Source organism: Opisthocomus hoazin, chromosome 8, assembly GCF_030867145.1.
Source record: "Opisthocomus hoazin isolate bOpiHoa1 chromosome 8, bOpiHoa1.hap1, whole genome shotgun sequence".
In the NCBI taxonomy this organism is placed as follows: Eukaryota; Metazoa; Chordata; class Aves; order Opisthocomiformes; family Opisthocomidae; genus Opisthocomus; species Opisthocomus hoazin.
Window position 1 is genome coordinate 63,287,374 of NC_134421.1, and position 19,352 is coordinate 63,306,725.

Below are 19,352 nucleotides of genomic sequence, written 5' to 3' on the forward strand. Positions count from 1 at the left end.
AGATGTTAGTATGAAAACATTAGAATCTTTTTTACTATTATTCAGATGCTTCAGGTGAAATCCTACTCCAACTAAAATCAGTACACTGACTTTAACAAGAGAAAGGGAGTTTAAGCTAATTGATGATCTCATTGTATCTACTTCTTTAGGTCTCTTTTTAAAATCAGATTTAGTGTTAGGTTCAAGTTGAGAACATGGTAAGATAAACTATTCACTCAACCTGCAGGTACTGCTGAGCAAAATACTGTCAAAATACAAATCAAGCCACAAATACTGTGTAAGAAGGCAAGGAAGGATGCCACTTGATTAGGAAGCTGAAAAATCAGTAAAGATATGCTAAAAGTCTTGCAAGGCACATAACGATCTGAGAGATTTAGTGTGATATAGTGACAAAAAAAGATTTGCAGGTGAGGACCTTGCAGGGCTGCCGTTTTATGCCGCTTGTTTTGTCTGCTTTCTTTGTGTCTGTGAATGTATTATTCTAAAATGTATAGGTAATCTATACATCCAAACTGTGATGAAAACTATCGTTCAAATACTGAGATTAATTGTAACTATTGGATAACAAATTAAATATTTAATAACTTGCACAGAGATCTGGTGGTACGTTATAACTACCGATGATAGATAGGTAACATAACCTTCTAATGTTATTTCACAACATGGTCACCACCCGGTGATGTGAGAGTGTCACAGGCAGTACCACAGACAGTATTTTTCTGCATAATTATGAAAACTAAAAAAACTTAGTCAAAAAGAAATTTTGTCAAACATCATTGGTATCAAGACTGCTGATGCCAGAATATTATACTATTTACAGCTGAACAAGTGATCGGCTCTTTTTCTGAGAAATAACAATACAACACAATCCTCTTAGAGATTGTATTTCAGTTTAATAGTATCAGAAATATCAGAGTCACAGGGAGCACTGCACTTCATCTCCTGGGTCTCACTCATCACTGAAGTCATTTCTACACTACCTGTGTCTCATTCAGACATTGTCATTTTGGAGCACCTTCATTTAGAGGAGCAGAAGGTAAAAACCTAGGTCCTCTGAACTACAGAAAGGAAAACTCAGAGCCAAATGTAGACACATTCTTATCTGCACCCCTGGTAAATTAGCAACAAAAGTGACAGTATTTGATATTCATTATGTTGTCCAAGGAACCGAGCACTCCTATTTGGATTCAATGAAATGACACTGAAGCAATGTACAAAATACATATTTGATGTGTCCAGGCTGACTGTACAGGAACTTCAGTAAATTCAGTAAAATATTAATTCCTGAGATTTGTATTGCATATAAAGCAAAATAATAGCCCAAACAACCAAGCTTCCTTTATCCCCAGAAGAAAAATTGACTAGGAAATATTAAATCAACATCATCTGGCACCCTCTGTTCTCAGTTGCCCCCACGCTACTTCCTTCTTACATTGTTTATTTTCTACATTTTAACTGTGAACGAGGTTCACGTAATCCTATTTGGTCATTTCGAACAACGAATATCAGTACTGTTCTTCCATAAAGAACCACAGGAACATAAATCATTTGCAAACATCTGTTACTGGCATAGTGTTGCTACAAAAATCTGTTTTCATCCTGCTGGGTATATGCAAAACAGAAGATACCAACTGACTCACAGCCTCTTTGGACCTCCACATAGCTAACCAGCACAAATTCATGCACCTCTAGAAACACATTCATGTGGTAAAGTTTCAACATTATAATTGCAAGCCTCTGCAGATGTACTTGCCTTTTTGCATTCCCAATCTTTATTTCTTCTTCCTCTTTGCCAAGCTCTATGTGACTTTTTTAAATTTGTTTTGAGCCATTCTGTGAGCCTGTTTTGTAAGATTTTCTAATTTAAGATTTCATTATCTTCTTTCCTTTAGCTCTGAATGGTCTGTCACTTGCTATACCCATCATGCTGAGCTACCCAAGTGCGCTTTTGATTTTCAGCTGGCAACCAAGAAGGCCAAGATCTATGTGGGTTTTTCTCCCTCCTTTCTCACTCTTTTTGCTGTATTGAGCAACTATTTATTCTTTTTCCACATCATAAAGTAAGGTGCTGACCTGAATGGGCCTGAGTTCTTTCAAATGCTACTGGAAATAAATGGACACACAGCCTGTCATGGGAACAGGCCAAAAGGTTAAAAAAATGTAATTAACTTACCATGAAATACTCCTACAGAATGAACAGTTATACAGATAATTGTTTTAAAGAGTGGTGTGTCTAACTGTACAAAACAAAATCATTTAAATAAACAACTTGTAAGCTGAAAGCTGACTTACAGTGAGATGCATGACCTTGTTTATGAGAGGTAACTTAACATTATCATGTTGATAAAGGAAAAGTCCTGGTCTCATTTTGAAACAGATGCTTAGGTTAATTGGTTTTGTCTGTGTTGAAAAATTGTGCATTTACTTGAAGGAGGTCTGCCAGGCAGGGGCTGGCTCCAATAGAAAGGACAGGTAATGGTCTCCATGAAATGTCCTGTCTGAGCTCAGAAGTCCTGTTAAGAAACCCACACTTCAAGCACAAATGCACTTTAACATATACATAGTGTATTCAGTTTCATCCCACTAACTCAGAATTCAGTGTAAATTCATGTAAACACATCCACTGGTTAATGTTCAGGGTTTTTTTTCCAGTAGATTTTTTTCACTGAAAATTATCTTAGGAGACAAAACTGATTAATATTTGTATAGAAAAGGACAGAAAATCATATTGTTTTAAAATTGTTGATATTTATTTTCAAAGGTTTATATCGCATTAAGTAACAACTATTCAAGAAATCCAAAAGAGAAGTCAAGAAGGGAGACGGGACTCCAGGGGGAAAGGACACACTGAAGATCATAGGATGCCAAGGCTGCAGGATGTCCATTATCTTCAGCAGAAGTATGACAAAAGCTATTCATTTATAATACATATATTACCCAGTGGGGATATGGAAAATTACTAGAGATGCAATTAGAGAAAATAGTGAAATCCTAAAGGCAATAAAGCAAGACAGAGGACAGACAACTGAAGAGATGTAGATGTTTGCTGAACCAGAGGGTCAGAAGAACGAGCTGTGAACAAGATGCCTGAAAGTTAAAAAAACATGACTGTGAGGAAAAAGTGGACTCCTGGAGGAGAAAGAGAGCTGGATCCAGAACCCTCATTATGGGATGAGAAAACTACTTATAAACTCGTGCAAGAGGAAAAAAAATGGAGGAATGCGGACTCCAGCAGAAAAGAGGAAAAGGCAGTCAAGGGAGCAGAACCCACAAAAATGAGAATAAACAGATATAAAATGGAAAAGAGAAGACAAAATTATCTTCAGAAAGAAAAAGAAAAAACAGGAAGAACCTCAGCTTTTTATGAAGAGTAGGATAAAAAAAAAAACACAACAAAAAAACAGATTATGAGTATAGGCTTCTTAGTAGGATGGAAGACAAGAGCTAATCCAAGGAACGGAAGTTTGCATCACATGTCAGTTATAAAATATCCATATTTCAGGTTTAAAAGGATCTCAAAGGGAGTGTACTGGAACCTGACTGCACAACTACCAATCAGTTTCTCAATGGTAACTGGCTGCCTGCATGCACTTACCCTGCAGTAATTTTCCCATCATCGATAAAGATATTAAATAAAACTGGCCCCAATCCTGAGTCATGGACAACACCACTTGTGACCAGCCACCAACTGGATTTAACTCCATTCACCACAACCTTTTGGGCCCAGCCATCCAGCCAGTTTTTTTAACTAGCAATGAGTATGCCCATCCAAGCCACAAGCAGTCATTTTCTGCAGGAGGATGCTGTGTGAAATGCTGTCAAAGACTTTACTAAAGTCCAGGTAGACAACATCCAGAGTCTTTCCCTCATCCATTACGCGGGTCACCTTGTCATAGAAGGAGATCAGGTTAGTCAAACAGGACCTGCCTTTCATAAACCCATGCTGACTGGGCCTGATCACCTGGTTGGCACTCAAGCTGATCTGCTCCACAACCTACCCCGGCACCAAGGTCAGACTGACTGGCCTGTAGTTCCCCAGATCCTCCTCCCGGCTCCTCTTGTAGATGGGCATTACATTTGCTAACCTCCAGTCAACTAGGACCTCCTGGTCAGCCAGGACTGTTGATAAATGATTGTAAATGGTTTGGTGAGCACTTTCACCAGCTCCCTCAGTACCCTTGAGTGAAATCCATCTGGCCCCATAGTTGGATGGGATCCAGTGCTGGATAATATGGTAATGCAGATGCTAAAATTATAGTAGAGAAGATATATTCTGATCCATTCATCCACTGCTGACTTTACAAGCAGTTTCTTGGTAAATAATACAGCTAAATTTATCAGTAGGGATATTTCAAACAGTACCCATATTTACTATCTTTCTTTTTAACATATCATCTATCATGGTTAGTCTTTTTTCGAAATAAAATACTTTGAATGTTAATTTTTATCTGCTGCACATCTATAATTTAACAACTTTATTTCATTTTGTTCTGAAAGAATCAAATAAATGAAATATTTTTAGAGTGTGAAATTATAAGGATTTATCATGTAAGTCCTGTAAAGTCCAGTGACCCAGGGATATAACTTTTAATCAGTAAAGGATAAAAAAAAAAAAAAAAAAAAAAAATCATAACTCATGGCTAGGCTCCCATCAACAGAGCAAAAGTTGCAGCTGTGGTATCACAGCCTGGAAAAACAAGACTTCCGAAATGTGAGGACACATTTCTTAATAATGGGTTGTATAAATTTCAAACTTTTTTTTAATACTGTAAAGCTGAAAACGAGATCTCTTTCCAGGAGGAAATCTTTCAGCACTCTGTTGATAAGAAGTATATTGAACCAAAGACAAACCACGATGACATTTCTAAAAATCTGAATAAGCAGAGAGATATTTCACATTTCCAGAGTCAAAAAATTGACAGTCTGAAGATACTAATTTTATTTTTCTTCCTCATAATTTGTGTGGGTCAAGTGAAGAATAAACATAAACTCTTCTTATACTCATATACTATTTTTGTGTTTGTAGAAGCTAGCTAGGTATGCATCAAGCATTCTTAGCAATGTATGTTAGTTATTTTATGCAGCTTACAACACATTACCAAGTTTAAAACATCTTGTTCTCATCTTTCAGGATTTGCACAACTTTGTGCTACGCACGTGCACTGTCAGCACAGACAACCCCACTGGATGCCACAGAGACGCAGGGCTGGAGGCAGAAGTTGCCTGCACAGTCACGTTAGCTCTTCTGCAGCTCTGCAATGGGTCACAGCGGGGTTAAACTTCACAGCCTAGCGCACAGTTGGCAGCTCACGGGAGAACAGAGAGAGTAGAAAAAGGAGGTAGGCCTACAGTTCTCTTTCCCTTCCTCTTTCCCCACCCCACACCTCAATATACTGAAATTGAAAATAACAACCGCGTATGAGATAAGAAGGGAAACTTGTTTGAGGCGAGGGGGAAAAAGAATTGAGAGACTCTCGGGATAACCAAGGAATATTCCCAAATATCTCATACTTCCATTTAAAGTCCTTTAGAAAGAACACCTTTTATTGTTTTCCCATGTAGTTCTTTACACAAATTGGTATTTTCTTGTTAGATATTAATTACTTCAAGCAATTTAGGACATTTTTCCTAGTAGTCAACACATCATATCTACTTATCTGACATACTGAAACACACCTAAACATTTACTTTCATTCTGAGCTTGCAAATATAACAAATATTTCTTCCCACTCTCTTATAGTTGTCGGGAAACAGATCTAAAGTAATTATAAAAAAACTACTCCTGTGAATCCTGAAAGACTTGTACGTGCTGTGAATTTACACTTACAGAAAGCCTCCTGATGTTCTTCCCTTACTGTAGAGCAGGTCTGAGAACACAATTGCCGTCCGTCACATCAACAGAGGCCTGTAGCTGATGGAGCTGAATAACGAACTGAGATGACATTTTCCCTTCCTTGAGGACCAATACAAATCTCGGGCAACGTATATACCCCATATCAACCTATTTTGCAAAGCTAAGCCAGATTTATAACATACAGAAACCTTACACAAGTATCTGCATGGGATGAATTCCACACACCAGAATCAATCAGTCTCTCAAGATCTTCGTTAAAATTATCCTCTTTTTTAATATGTCCAATAAGAAAGATCTACTGATACTCAGTGTTGGGCTTTGCAGTCTGTACTGCAAAATGCAAATGCTGCCTTTAGCTATTTTTACCAGAAGAATGTGGCCAACCTGGCTGCAGAGCCAACTTTCCCCTCTTGGTACAAGAAGATTCAATACTAATTGTCATTCCAAGCTGTGCATAAGAGAGAAAATATTGCAGAAGGAATGGAAAGGGATTTGAGGCACAGCAGTAATCATCTGGCCTCCAAAACAGGTTTTGGCAGTATGCACAGCTTCAACATTTCTTGCTCAGTCAAACGGTCTAACAGACACTGGAATCTCAGGACCTGCTATGAAGTCCAAGGTAACCCTGACTTAATGTGATGGTTAAGAAATATGCAGTGAAAGGCAGTAGCACCAAATGATAATGTCCATCAGCATTCAATTTACCAGAATATTATTTTTCACACATCGTATTACAAACGATGAAAATTGATGTCACACAGTAAAAAAAAAAAAAAAGAAACACAAAGGTGTTGTGGTGCTTTTCTGCCCAAAACATCGTTTTCAGAGAACTTTGGAGCAAAAAGGTCTTACAAGTCTCTACATTGTAGAGATTTTTATTTTGTTGAAGCCAGAACCATAGTAACCTATTTAACCAGTTATTATGGGTATGGCTTCTGGTACAGCTTTTCACAGCCCATCATGGTATTAAAAACACTACTCAAGTAGTAGGTCACGTCCTTATCTAGGAAGTCTGTATCACGTCAGAGACCCATGCAGATGAACTTCTGGTTAGAAGAACAGGAATGTCGTAATACAGAAAGCTTGGTAGCTGATGGTTCTCAAAGGGATCATTGTTAAAACAACTCCATAGCAACCTGTTACAGCCATGGCTAAGGCCTATTTTGTTTTACTGAAAACCCAAATGAAAAAATTTTTAGTTTTGCTTCCTTTTTTAAAACAGTCACAAACAACATTAAAAAAAGAAATTAACCATTTCCTGATTTTAATGCAATAAAATTTTTCTTTCTTCATATATTTTAGTGGATGTAAATAGCAATCAGGTTTAACATACTAAAATGTGATTTGGTTTTGTGGAATTTGGTTTTCATGGGGAATTCAGTGTCAGTAAGGCACCCTGACTCTGGTTATGCTTTAGCAATAGAGAGTGGGGTTTTTTTTGTTAAATATCTCTTTAAATACCTCTGGTTTATTCAATAAAGAGAAAGTAGGGTGAAGAGAAAGTTTTTGAAGATATCAATCAGAAGGTAAATTTCTGCAGCTGACAAATACGAACCAAGAAGATCCAGAAAAAGAACCAGTCAGAGCACTTCGCCACTGCAGTGAGGATGGTAACCATGAGGGTTCTCTGGAAGCATGACTGAAACAATCAGAGAATACTAGAGTGCTTGCAGATAGGCACGGAGACCTACATGCAGTGTTAACATGCTTACTTGATAAAAGAAAGTTGGAGATGGAAATGAAAATATTTTTTCCACCAAAATTAGATCCATAGTCAAATAAAACAATTTGGAAGTAAAAATAACAATTGGTTAAGCACTACCAGTAGTTATGAAGATGACTTCTTTCAAAAGGATCATAAAGTCAGCCCTGTAACTTCTTGGCCTCCCTGTAATGAGTGGCTTTATAGGATAAATGGCTTCAGTGGGAAAAAGGAAAGACCCCATGATGAATTGCTGGCATTGGCTGAGAAAATTCTTTAATACAAAATACCAGGTGGAAAAGTAAAAATTAATATCTGTTATTTTCAACTTCAGGCAAATCACTAAAACTAGTAAAAGTCAAATGTTACCTAAATGATTTAGGCACCAACTGCTACGTTACATAATTTTCTCCTGATGTTTCTAAATAAGAACCTATTTCTAAAAAAGTTTAAAAAATCCCTAATATTCCAGGAAACATGTTGAGTTTTAAGAGGTGCTGACAATTTCATAAAGTCCTTTTCCAGTCACCTCCCACACTAATACATACCAAATAAGAACTAAATCAGTCGTAAGTTGTTTTTAAATGGCCAATTCTAGATTCATTTCAAATAAACTTACTGAAGTTCAGAGGTAGAATATTTCTAAAGACCCACTTTCAGTAGAAATTAGTGTTTAGAAAATTACATCTCAATGAAAGTCTATGGCATTAAGGTTCTAAATTTACTTCGAATTTTTTTATAATTTTGCAGAAAGATTTGAAAAGTTTATTTGAAATGTTGAAGGTAAGACAATGCAGATCTGGAAGAGTACCTAGAATTCTACCGAAAGTAAGTTTTATTTTAGGTTTGCCACTATTTTCCCATTAGAAACCTGAAATTACATTTAATAACCAGTCTTGGATAAACTTGCCAGACCAAAACATATTCACAAATAGTCAGACCTAGAATATGGTAATACAACTTTTTTTGCGATGCATCATTATCAGGCAGATTGCTTGAAGATCCACTGTCAGTTATGGCTCGGCAGACTCACATGCTCTTCAGGTCTGTGCCAAGGCACAACCGCATGAAGCAACTCACAGAAAGATTCACAATTCAAGAAAGCAACCCCTCATACTACAGTTTTCAAATAAGCCAGATTTACACAGATAAAAAGAAGTCACACCCGCAATATCACTGTCAGAGGGCATCTGGAACAGTCAGGATGTTCTCCAGGAGGGACCAGGGTAGGTTTCAGTTCTTGCTCTAGGGATGGTTTCTGGTTTTGACTCCTGAATAATCACCTGATACATTAATACCACAACAGTTTATGGGATGGGAACAAGAACGAAAGTCTCTCACATAAACCTATAAATTAGAGACATGATCCTGCCTTTTCTGTTCTCTGGTCTCGCAGTTCTCATGTCGCTCAGGTCTCAGCTTCAGCAGAAAAGTGAGCAGATCCTTATGTTACAGAGGTACCACAATGTTCTGTCCCTTATCTACCCAGAGTTGTTCTAAAAAACAGCAAAAGAGACAACAGAGTGGCACAATTTCTTGGCTTCTACTTGCAACACTGTGTCCATCTGTAAGAACTCGGGAATCTTCCAAAATAACCTACAGCGATGGAAAAATAGTCTATACTTGGTATTTTTTATTGGCTTTTGCTATCTAAAACTGGCATACAGATTAGTTTCTTTTGACAAAATTTAATCTTTCAAGAAGGAATAAAATAAGCTTGGTTACCAGACCATCTCTCTTTATCCTACCTTATTGTCTTAAATTTTGATAATTTAAGACAGAAGTCATGATAAACTTGATGCCAGGTTAATATGCTAAGACCATCCAATAAAACTAACGTAATCCAAGTACCAAAACGCAAGTACCTCCTCATGATGGAGGACACTGTTAGAGTATTTTGCCCTTCTGAATTCTGAACAGAAACAAGCTTTTTCATCCAGGCAGAAAAGCTTATTTTTTGCCACTTATTTAAAAAGATTTTCATTCAGGGAGCTTTAGTAAGCTACTTCAGGGGAAAAAAAAAAAAAAAAAAAAATCACAGAACACAAAAAACAATACTGACCCTAGAGTTCTTTTCTTAAGCTTCTGCATCAGTATTTTTGCTTATGGACTGGGCTGCAACTAACATTTGCTTTATACTTCCCCCAAGCCATAGTGTTTGGTATTTAAAACAGGCTGGCACTGAAAATTTTTCATTTAAAGGTCCACTTTACTCATTGCATGTTTTCACAAATAACTCACTGATTAAAATAATTGAAAATATTTAAAAAAATAATACTTAGAACAAACAGTAATCTTTCACTCCATCTGCACAAGACATACTTCATGATATAATCCAGCTTCTATTTCCAGATTTAAAGGTGGGAACATACACACACACACAATCAGAGACTTGAAACAATCATTTTTTTTGATCTGAGGTGTAGTAAAACAAAGATATTTGTTTGTCCCTTAGAAGAAACCATGGGAAAAAATAGTTCTGAGTAGCTTCAGTTTCTCAACTATAACCAAAATATATCACCAGCATCAATCTTAATATATTTTGAACCAAGCAATTTAATTAATAAAATTGTCTTGCCTATCTGTTATTGCTATTTAAACTAAATACAAAAAAGTTTTATTTCTCCTTTAGTCATTTAAGGAATGCTGATGTAGCATGCTGAAATTTTTACATAACACTTTATCAATACCTTCATTCCTGAAAAAATCTTATTATCCATATATAAGGCCTTGCATGAATAAATGACAATGCACTTTTTCCTAGTTGTTTGGAGTTGTTATTTGTTGTGGGTTTTTTGGGGGGAAATATTTTTGCTCCCACGATTTCCTTTCACAGCATTTTTAAGTTTCTTTCCAAAGAATATCTCTTCCTTCCAAGCATGTAGGCTGAGACGCCCTAGATATGCAGAAATTGTTCAATAGTACGAAAACTTCAGTCAAAGGGATAGTATTTCAGTCAAGATAAAAATTACTGTAGCATCAAAACAGAATTTTTCAAGTTATTCCTAAAAGTTTTGATTGCCTCCCAGTACTAAGCATGATTATGTCAAAATACTTCATCAATAACTGAGTATTTGCATACATGATGCACTAGAATCAAGGTAAAATTGATGTCCACTACCAAACTTACTATCAAAAAATGTTATACAACTTCCAAGATTTTAAGGAGCAGCAAAATTTCACTACGACCCCAATAAAATGGGGGTATGAACAAACAGTATGTACATTTTATGATCACTAAGCTCTAAGAACTATCAATTAATGGTAACTTTATCTATGACTTTTAATGGGTCCTGAGGCGGGGAGGCCTTTTTTCTGGCTGGTAGCCTTCCAAACAGACCCAAAGTGATGTCCTCATGCTCAAGGCACATTACTGTCAACCTGACTCTTTAATCAATTCTTCAGTGCTAATCAATGAGTGACATGGCGAAGTAATATTTCCATTTCTGATTTAAAGGAAGTAAAGCAGGAGTAACCACACACAAAAAAAGCAGTCCTTGTTTGTGTGCATTGCCTAACACCTCTCCTAAAGCTGTAACACCAGCACAGATTTAGGTCGGGAGCAGCCACGGCAGCTGATGGTGCGTTACGCACCGCAGGCAGCGAGGACAAGGTGTGCTGGTACCCCCTCAGCAGCCGGACCTCGCTGCCCTGTGCCCAGGATTTCCTCTCACTGCCGGCCTGCAGTTCCCGTGCTCTGCTTAGCGATAAGCAGGGTACAGTATTAATGGGGATTTAGAAATAAGACTTCTGTTATTACTAATAGGAGATGCGTGACTAATTCCCAGTGCACATGGTAGAAAGACGACCTGAGGGTCTGTTCTGTTTTCAGCAACAGATTGATTTATCCCAAAACCTAAACGGTACTCATGAAAAACACTAAATTAAAAGTCTGATTGGGTCTATTTTGTTGGGATTGTCCTCTCCTGTGGTGGGACTGTAATCCTCATAAACTGGCAAATAAATTAACTCCCTAGACCTTTCACTGTCTCTGCTTAGGTTTCGGTACCCGATACAGGGAAAGGCAAAAGTAACTTTCACAATATTTCTTTCTGCAATCAAATAAGCCACAAAGTAATAACCTTGATGTAGTGAATGAATATTTTGTAATGATGTATAACTTATTTCTACAGTGAAATAAAAGGGACTACTCCACAAGAAGCTCATCATGGTATTCCAAAATAAGAAAATCACTACATACGTAGCAAGCCAAAGAATATTATTTTATAGTACATACTAGTTTGCCAGGTTTAAATAGGTGGTGCATCATTAGAAAATTACTGGCCAGACCAGCTTCCCAGTATCAAAGGGCTAAATGGGGGATGGATCCACATATTCAGAATTTAGTATCACAGAAATTCAGTATATGATTCATACTTTAAAAATCATAAATAATAACCACAATAAAAATGAAACCTGAATAGGGAAGAAAGATTATCATGGGTAACATATTGCTTAAGAGTCAGTGATTCTCAAATTCCCAGCTTCATACAGTAAGAAAATAATTAAGATTACAAAGTGCGATCAACAGATCCAAGTGAAAATTCAGATTTAGGAAAGCGCATGGCTCTAACCGTAATCGTCCCTCTCCCCTAGAGACAACAACCTGCTGCTGCAAGAGGCAATAGAAGTGAAAAACAGTCTCGAGCAAGAGTAGGCAAGTCAAATACCTAGTCACTGAATCGTGTTCAGTGAGATCCAAAGAGTAATTCTTTGTTTCTCATGGCATCCTACAAAACACCTACAATAAGAGAGGAAGAAATGAAATCTGCTTTCCAAGTTGTAATCCAGTCCAAAAAAACTGGCTTCCAAGCAACAGAAGTTGTGAACTGTGTCTCATCCACTGTTTCTCAGAAGGATTTGTTGCAATACGTGTTTTGTAAATGTTCACTAGCAGACTGTGATGTAGACAAGGAATCACAGATTTATTGCGAACTGTTTTCAAAGTGTACAAGTGTTCCCTACCATAGCAGGCACTGAAACCTCTATCAAGAAATGACAGTTTAGCTCGTGTGAACAGGAAGAAAAATTACAACAGTGTTCAAGATAACTTACCACTTGTTCTAGGGTTATAAAAATTTATTGTGGATAATATGGCTTGTGAAAAGAAAATTAAACTCAAATTTTGGAAACGTGGTGGTGAGCGACTACATTCCAATTGCTCACTGCGTTTCAGATGATACATGAACTTTGTTACTGTAAAATAAACCTGGTGATGATTTTGTGTTTATTGATATGAAATCTGTGATTTCTAGGTATTCTCAAGCCGTTATCTGTGATACCACCATCTGTAACCAGAAGTTACCCAGCCACCCAACAAGAGGATTTCGCTGACGCAAAATTAGTCTTCCCGGTAAAGATCCAAAGAACCATGAATTTCTCATGAATGATATGTGTTGCACACGTAGTTACCCATCTCAAAACATGTACATTTCTGTCTGTTATTATTATTTCATTAGATACTAAAGTTGTACCTTTTCTGTGGAAGTCATAGCCTGTCTTCATTTTTAGGTTAATAGGCTACACAGCAACATTACCTACCACATATTTTTAAGGGACATAAGTGTCTTTAGGAATACAATCTAAAATGTCAAGTTCAACACAACAACAAAACATTTTACATACGCTTATGATGACAATCACATATCAAAGTTCACATGGTGTTTACAAATATCCTAATAGAGGCAAGTCTTTATAACATTTTAATAGCGAAGTATCAATTCTTTTCAAACAACAGCAAAGGAAATGGCCTGTCTCTTCCCTGTAATCCTACAATTAAGGTGCACTTTACCACTTATTGAAGCCAGAATCCCAGAATAATCCTCTAGGTCTGTCAGTCAAGCACACCATATAAGAATACGAGCTACTATGATTCTTTCCACCTTCATACTGACATTTTCATTTTCATCCCCGTGTCATTTATATAAGGCACATGAAACCATGGCTATGAATTTTAAAGAGCTCAGGTCACATTAGGGTCTCTTTCCTCTTGATGAGATTTTGAGAAAGGAGAAACATTGCATGCTTGAAATTAGGACTCTAAATAAATAAAAAAAGCACCTTAAAAATATGGATCCTATTTCATTTTTCTTCCCCTTTCTTGAGAATATGCAGCCATTCCAAATGCTGAAATGTCTTTTTATTCAATAATGACTTTTTCTTGATGAGCACAGAAAAAGGAAGCTATTTGCATCTTGAAAGATAAATTAAGTATTTAATTTTTAAATAAAAAATCCTCAGCAGTATATGATGTATATATATACACACTATTTTTGACATAGTTTAGAAAGAATTTATTCAAATTCTCTGCTAAAGTCTGTTACTGGAATTGTGGAAATGCACTGCATGCAGTATAAGCACTACCATCTCGCAGATCATGTTATTTGCTTGAACTGTATATGCTTTGGGGAGACTCAAAAATGTTTTCAGCACCCAACTCTGCCTGAGGCCAAAACCATGTAAAGAAGAGCCGTCAAGAATTGTTTCTATTAAATGAGAACACAGCATAAAGAATGGATAAGAAAATTAGAACATGTAAGATTTTCGTTTTATCTCCAGTTCCATTTCTGAAACTCAGATCCAATCCTAATGTATCTCTTTAACTTTGGCTCCTATTAACTCATAATGTAAATCATATGTCTAATAGAGAACATCTCTGAAGTACCACTGACAGAAGAAAACAAGACAATATCAGCAAGTCTGTACTAAAAATGGAGATGAAAATTGTGTTTGGAGGCTATTTGTTTTTTAGAATGGGACACATAATAACAAGCTTAATATTAAAATAAAATCATTTTGTTCACACACTACTTACAGCCTTCATAAATATCTGTTGGTATGTGGACTGCTGCATGTTGGTAAGATGTTTGCCGTCGGAAAACAGGATCATCTTCAAATACTGGTCTGATTCTCTGGCTGCCAGATTCAGTGTCATTCTTTTCAGGCTTTTTAAAGAAAGACATGTAAAGGGCAAAATATTACAAAGTGTGCTAAAAACATTTCCATTCACATTTGCCTGTTTTTACTTTACAGACTCATAGCCTTTCTTTCTTAGCTAACATTTTGCATTTGTGTATAAACATATCTGCTACAGCTCCAGAAATATTTGTCTATACTGTGTTTTGAATTATGAGGTGACTCAGTGAAATGCAGAGCTGCAAAAGAATAGCGAGAGCCTTACACGTTACACACCTAAATTTCTTAAGTGCATGGGATTTTTACACCTGTAATGCAAGGCAAATACCTTACTTTTTATTCCATGTAATAACTTGTACCAAATCTTAAATATAAATACTGTATATCTTATTTTTCCTTCTGTAGATTATACAGTAAGTCACACACCTTAAAATGATACCACTAATACACTTTTCATAAATAGATTTTTTGATAAACAGTGGTGTACATCCAGACAAAGAAAGGAAATTTAACCTTCTGATCGACACAGGTTTCATTCATTGGTTTATTTTGATAATAAGTCTCCGTGAAATCTCATGTATTGTCCTGGTCACAGCTGTCTGGGTGGAAAGGTTCCCATATACTCAGGTGCTCCCCACCACCTGCCTGCCTTGACTTCCCAACCTCTTTAACCTGTCTGCACCCTGGCTTCTCAATTCCTCCCAATTTCCTCAGTCACTTGGACTAGCTTTATAAAATTTTGAAAAGCAGAGGCGCTTTCTAACTTAGCTACAAAAATTGCATGAAGTGTGGACACCCAGGAGGTGGTGTAGACTGAAGGTGAGGTTTCAGTATCGTCACCTGGCTGAGCCACAGCTGGAACAGGATGCCCCATGGCATGAGTAGACTGCCACTTACATCAACAGTGAATCAACTACGATACCAAACAACTACTCAGGCCAGCAATTGTAGGCAATTATAAACATATGTTTAACACCACAGAGCCACCAGTTTTTGAAAATGTGTTAAGGTGGAAAAATAGTGCTGACAAAGAGGCATCTGTCTGGTCAGTCGGGCTTGTGTATGCTGAGGTTACTCTTTCTATACTACCACCATATCTATTGCCCCCTATCTAAAGATAGGCAGCTAAATTTTGACTTACTCGCAAAGTAGTCTAATTAAACTGCATACATTTCCTCATCTGCTTCATCACAGGGTTACGGGCAAATTTGACACTAAGTGTAAGGTCGAACATTGCCTGCAGTACGCAACAGTCTCAGGAGGGTTTCAAGGAGGGGGCTTCCTTTGGGAACACAAAGGACAGAACTCATGTAACCAGTGACACCCACTGCTTTCAACAACGCAGCAGTGTTGAGCTTATCACCCCAGGCTGCCTTTGCAGTCACTGAAGAGAAATGGGCATTTTCAGAGTGCGATTCATCTCATCTTACTTAGACCCCTATTCTCCCATGGGATGAATCATGCCTCAGCGGTGCCTCCCCCTTCCCATTGACCATAAAGGCAGTCCGAGGGCAATTCGCCTAGATGGAGAGCTCTGCAACACAGCTGTCTAGAATTAGGGGAGATGAATCTCACAATCCAAGACTATTAAACTTCTGGAACAAAAGAAGGTGGATGCTAATTTTGACTACTTTTATGCAGCATAGTTACTGCACGTTATGCTAATAAGTTAAACTTGTTACTTAGTACTTAACCCCACTCTGGTGGATGAGACAGAAAGGAAAGCGTAACTCCTAATACTCGATGTAGGGATGAGCTTTTCTCTTTAAGCAAATCTATTATCAGGTAAAGTCCAGGTGTATCATGGTATTAAATAATCTAAATTGATAAAATGTGTAAATTACCTAAAAACATTCTTGTCCTTGGAACACCTAAGACCACATGATGCCTTTTACCTCCACATGTGTGGTATTATTTTCATTAGTAGTTCTAGGGGACACAATGACCTGCTGTTATGGACATTGGCAGAGGACTTCTGACTATCACAGTTTTGCATTTAGATGCTTCTAAGACAGGCATGTTTTCATTTTGGAATGTGGATTAGAAAAGGAGGAAATACTTGTACAATGCAGCCTGAAATGTTTTGATCCAGTATGCCACTCTCTTTTATCTACCAGAGAGTAAAACCGCGTACTGGGTCTGGCTGGGATGGAGTTAATTTTCCCCATAGCAGCCCTCGCAGCGCTGTGCTTTGTATTCATCCACGCAGCACCAAGGCGGCTCCTCCAACCCCCAAAGGCTGGGGGTGGGCAAGAGGTGGGAAGGGGACCTAGCCAGCACAGCTGACCCAAGCTGACCCAAGAGACACTGCATGCCGCACCATGTGTTCAGCAATAAAAGTTAAGTGAAAGGAGGAGGGGAGAGAGGCAGTTGTTATTAAGGTGTTTATCATCTGGAGCAACTCCTATATGCACTGAGGCCCTAATTCCCAGGGAGCAGCTGGACATCGCCCGCTGATGGGAAGTAGAGAATAAATCTTTTTGTTTTCCTCTGCTTCCATGCATGGCCTTTGCTTTTCTTTATTAAGCTGCCTTTACCTCAAGCCATGAGTTTTTTGTCATCTTCTTTTCTCCCCCCTGTTCTGCTGGGAGGGGGAGCGATACGGGGGAGAAGGACAGAGCGGTTTGGTGGGCACGTGCCGGCTACCCAAGGTCAGCCCACCACAAACCAGTATAACTCACTCTGAAGTGTGCAAACTGGAGGCAAAACCAGTAACAGTTTATGTGTTCCATGATTTGAAATGACATAGCATTATGACAGGTTCAGACAATGTATTTGTATATTGACAATGCTCAATTTTTACATAGCTTTTTGATGTTTTTTTTTCTTCTATATTATGACACAGGATTTCCCCCCCTCCAGAACTGGAATGCTATACATTAAGAAAATTCTAGTGTTCTTTTCATAAGTTATCTTTTGGTTTCACGCTGCTCAAAGTAATGAATTTTTCTAATTCTTCAAATGCAATCTCAACAATCAATTGTTCACCTGAGAAAATTTCTCTCCTACCTGAAAGTCATTTGATTTAAAAAAAAACCCTAACACTCTTCTTTTTCAGATTAGTACCAACGACTACAAACTCTCCATGCTTTCACAGAACGCTTCAGAACTGAGGACCATCAAGCCACATTATTACAATAAACCACCAGAATGAGTGGGTGTCAAGATTTCTTGCAGCTACTTTTCCACATGAAATATTTGTAAGGGAGGGGGGATGGTAAAAGAGACAGGCGGTAACCACAAGGTCCATCCTAGCAGGTCTTGCACAGAAGTTCTCATACCACAGTATATTTAGATTTCTAACTGAAATTCCTGAAGCACTTGAACTTAAAATTATTATGTTTCTTCTGCTTGATAATTCAAATTCATTCCAATTAATAGATACTAGCTTTCAGTCTCTCCCACCACTCATGTGCTGTGGAAGAAGCTTCAAGTCTACTGTCAAAATCTGATTACACTTTGTTGAAACTGAAAGGGCTTAAATAATCCACCTGAATGCCGTAAATTTTCAAACACAAAGTCTACTATTTCCCTATTTCTAACAGCACACACCCCAAGCCCCCCAAAAAAAATGACTATGATAAAGACTGGATCTGTTATTCTTCCTACCAATATTCCATGATACCCAAACCAAAAACTGAATCTAAAAACTCTTCAATTATATTTTTCTCAATTTAATTGATTCACCTACTCCAGCTGAACTGTATTTTATATCACAGAATGGTAGGGGTTGGAAGGGACCTCTGTGGGTCATCTAGTCCAACCCTCCTGCTGAAGTAGGGTCGCCTACAGCAAGCTGCACAGGACCTTGTCCAGGCGGGTCTTGAATATCTCCAGAGAAGGAGACTCCACAACCTCCCCGGGCAGCCTGTTCCAGTGCTCCGTCACCCTCAGAGGGAAGAAGTTCTTCCTCATGTTCAGACGGAACTTCCTATGCTTCATTCTGTGCCCATTGCCCCTTGTCCTGTTGCTGGGCACCACTGAAAAGAGCTTGGCCCCATCCTCCTGACACCCACCCTTCAGATATTTATAAGCATATATTAGGTCCCTAACTCACAGCCTTCTCTTCTTCTTGAAGAATGATGAAGAAGTTAAACAAGACTACCTCTATCTACCTCTGTGGACTTGATGGAGAGCAGTGGATCTATCAGGTTATATCTAGCTCTGTGGACTTGATGGAGAGCAGTGGATCTATTAGAACTACATAAAATCATCAAGAAGCTTTTGCATCCCAGTTGTTGACTTTTCCTGCAAGTATTTTGTGAAGTGCAGCGCTGATATTGAAACAAGGCATCTATCAGCTCCCCCACAACTCAGAGACACTGAGTGATAGAATGCTTTCAAAGTTCTGTAGTTTTCTTCACATAGGATTAATTTTGCTATTAAAACTAAAGGTGTTTGTGCTAGTTCTGCATGCAACAGCTAAGTATCAGCAGCACTAGAGGCAAATTAATATTGCACTCACTTGGGCTGCTATCTCCTGACCAGCAACACTCAGGCTGTGCCAGGCCTTACACATCCACATCTATAGTAAATACTCCTACGAAAAGCAAAACCTATTTAGTTTCCATTTGCAAAATTTATGAATTACAAGTAACTGACATGTAAAAAGAAAAAAAAAAAAGATAAGAAATTATTAAAAAGGAAAACGTCAATGTTATTATTTTAGTCTAGTACTTCTATCAAAAGCCTGACAGACTGTAGCATAATATCCAGTTAAACTTTGTTTTCAGGAAAGTAGCAAAACACATTTTTTGAAGGAAAGTAATCCAGCATGTGAATATAATTAAAATCCAACTCCAACCAATTTCCCTCTCAAGTCAGGAGCTGAAATGCAATCAATACTGGCACAGGAAAATCCCACAGGAGATAGTGGCTGAA

At 37.8% G+C, this 19,352-nt stretch overlaps 1 protein-coding gene across 5 annotated transcripts in view; it reads right to left on the minus strand.

Annotated features, from left to right (window-relative positions):
* CACNA2D1 (calcium voltage-gated channel auxiliary subunit alpha2delta 1) overlaps window positions 1–19,352 on the minus strand; it is a 439,617-nt gene that overhangs the window by 165,806 nt on the left and 254,459 nt on the right. For all 5 annotated transcript variants that reach the window (XM_075427738.1, XM_075427739.1, XM_075427736.1 and 2 more), the window contains exon 6: window positions 14,371–14,500. In XM_075427738.1, coding sequence (XP_075283853.1) covers window positions 14,371–14,500 — 130 coding nt within the window. The remainder of the gene's footprint in view (window positions 1–14,370; window positions 14,501–19,352) is intronic.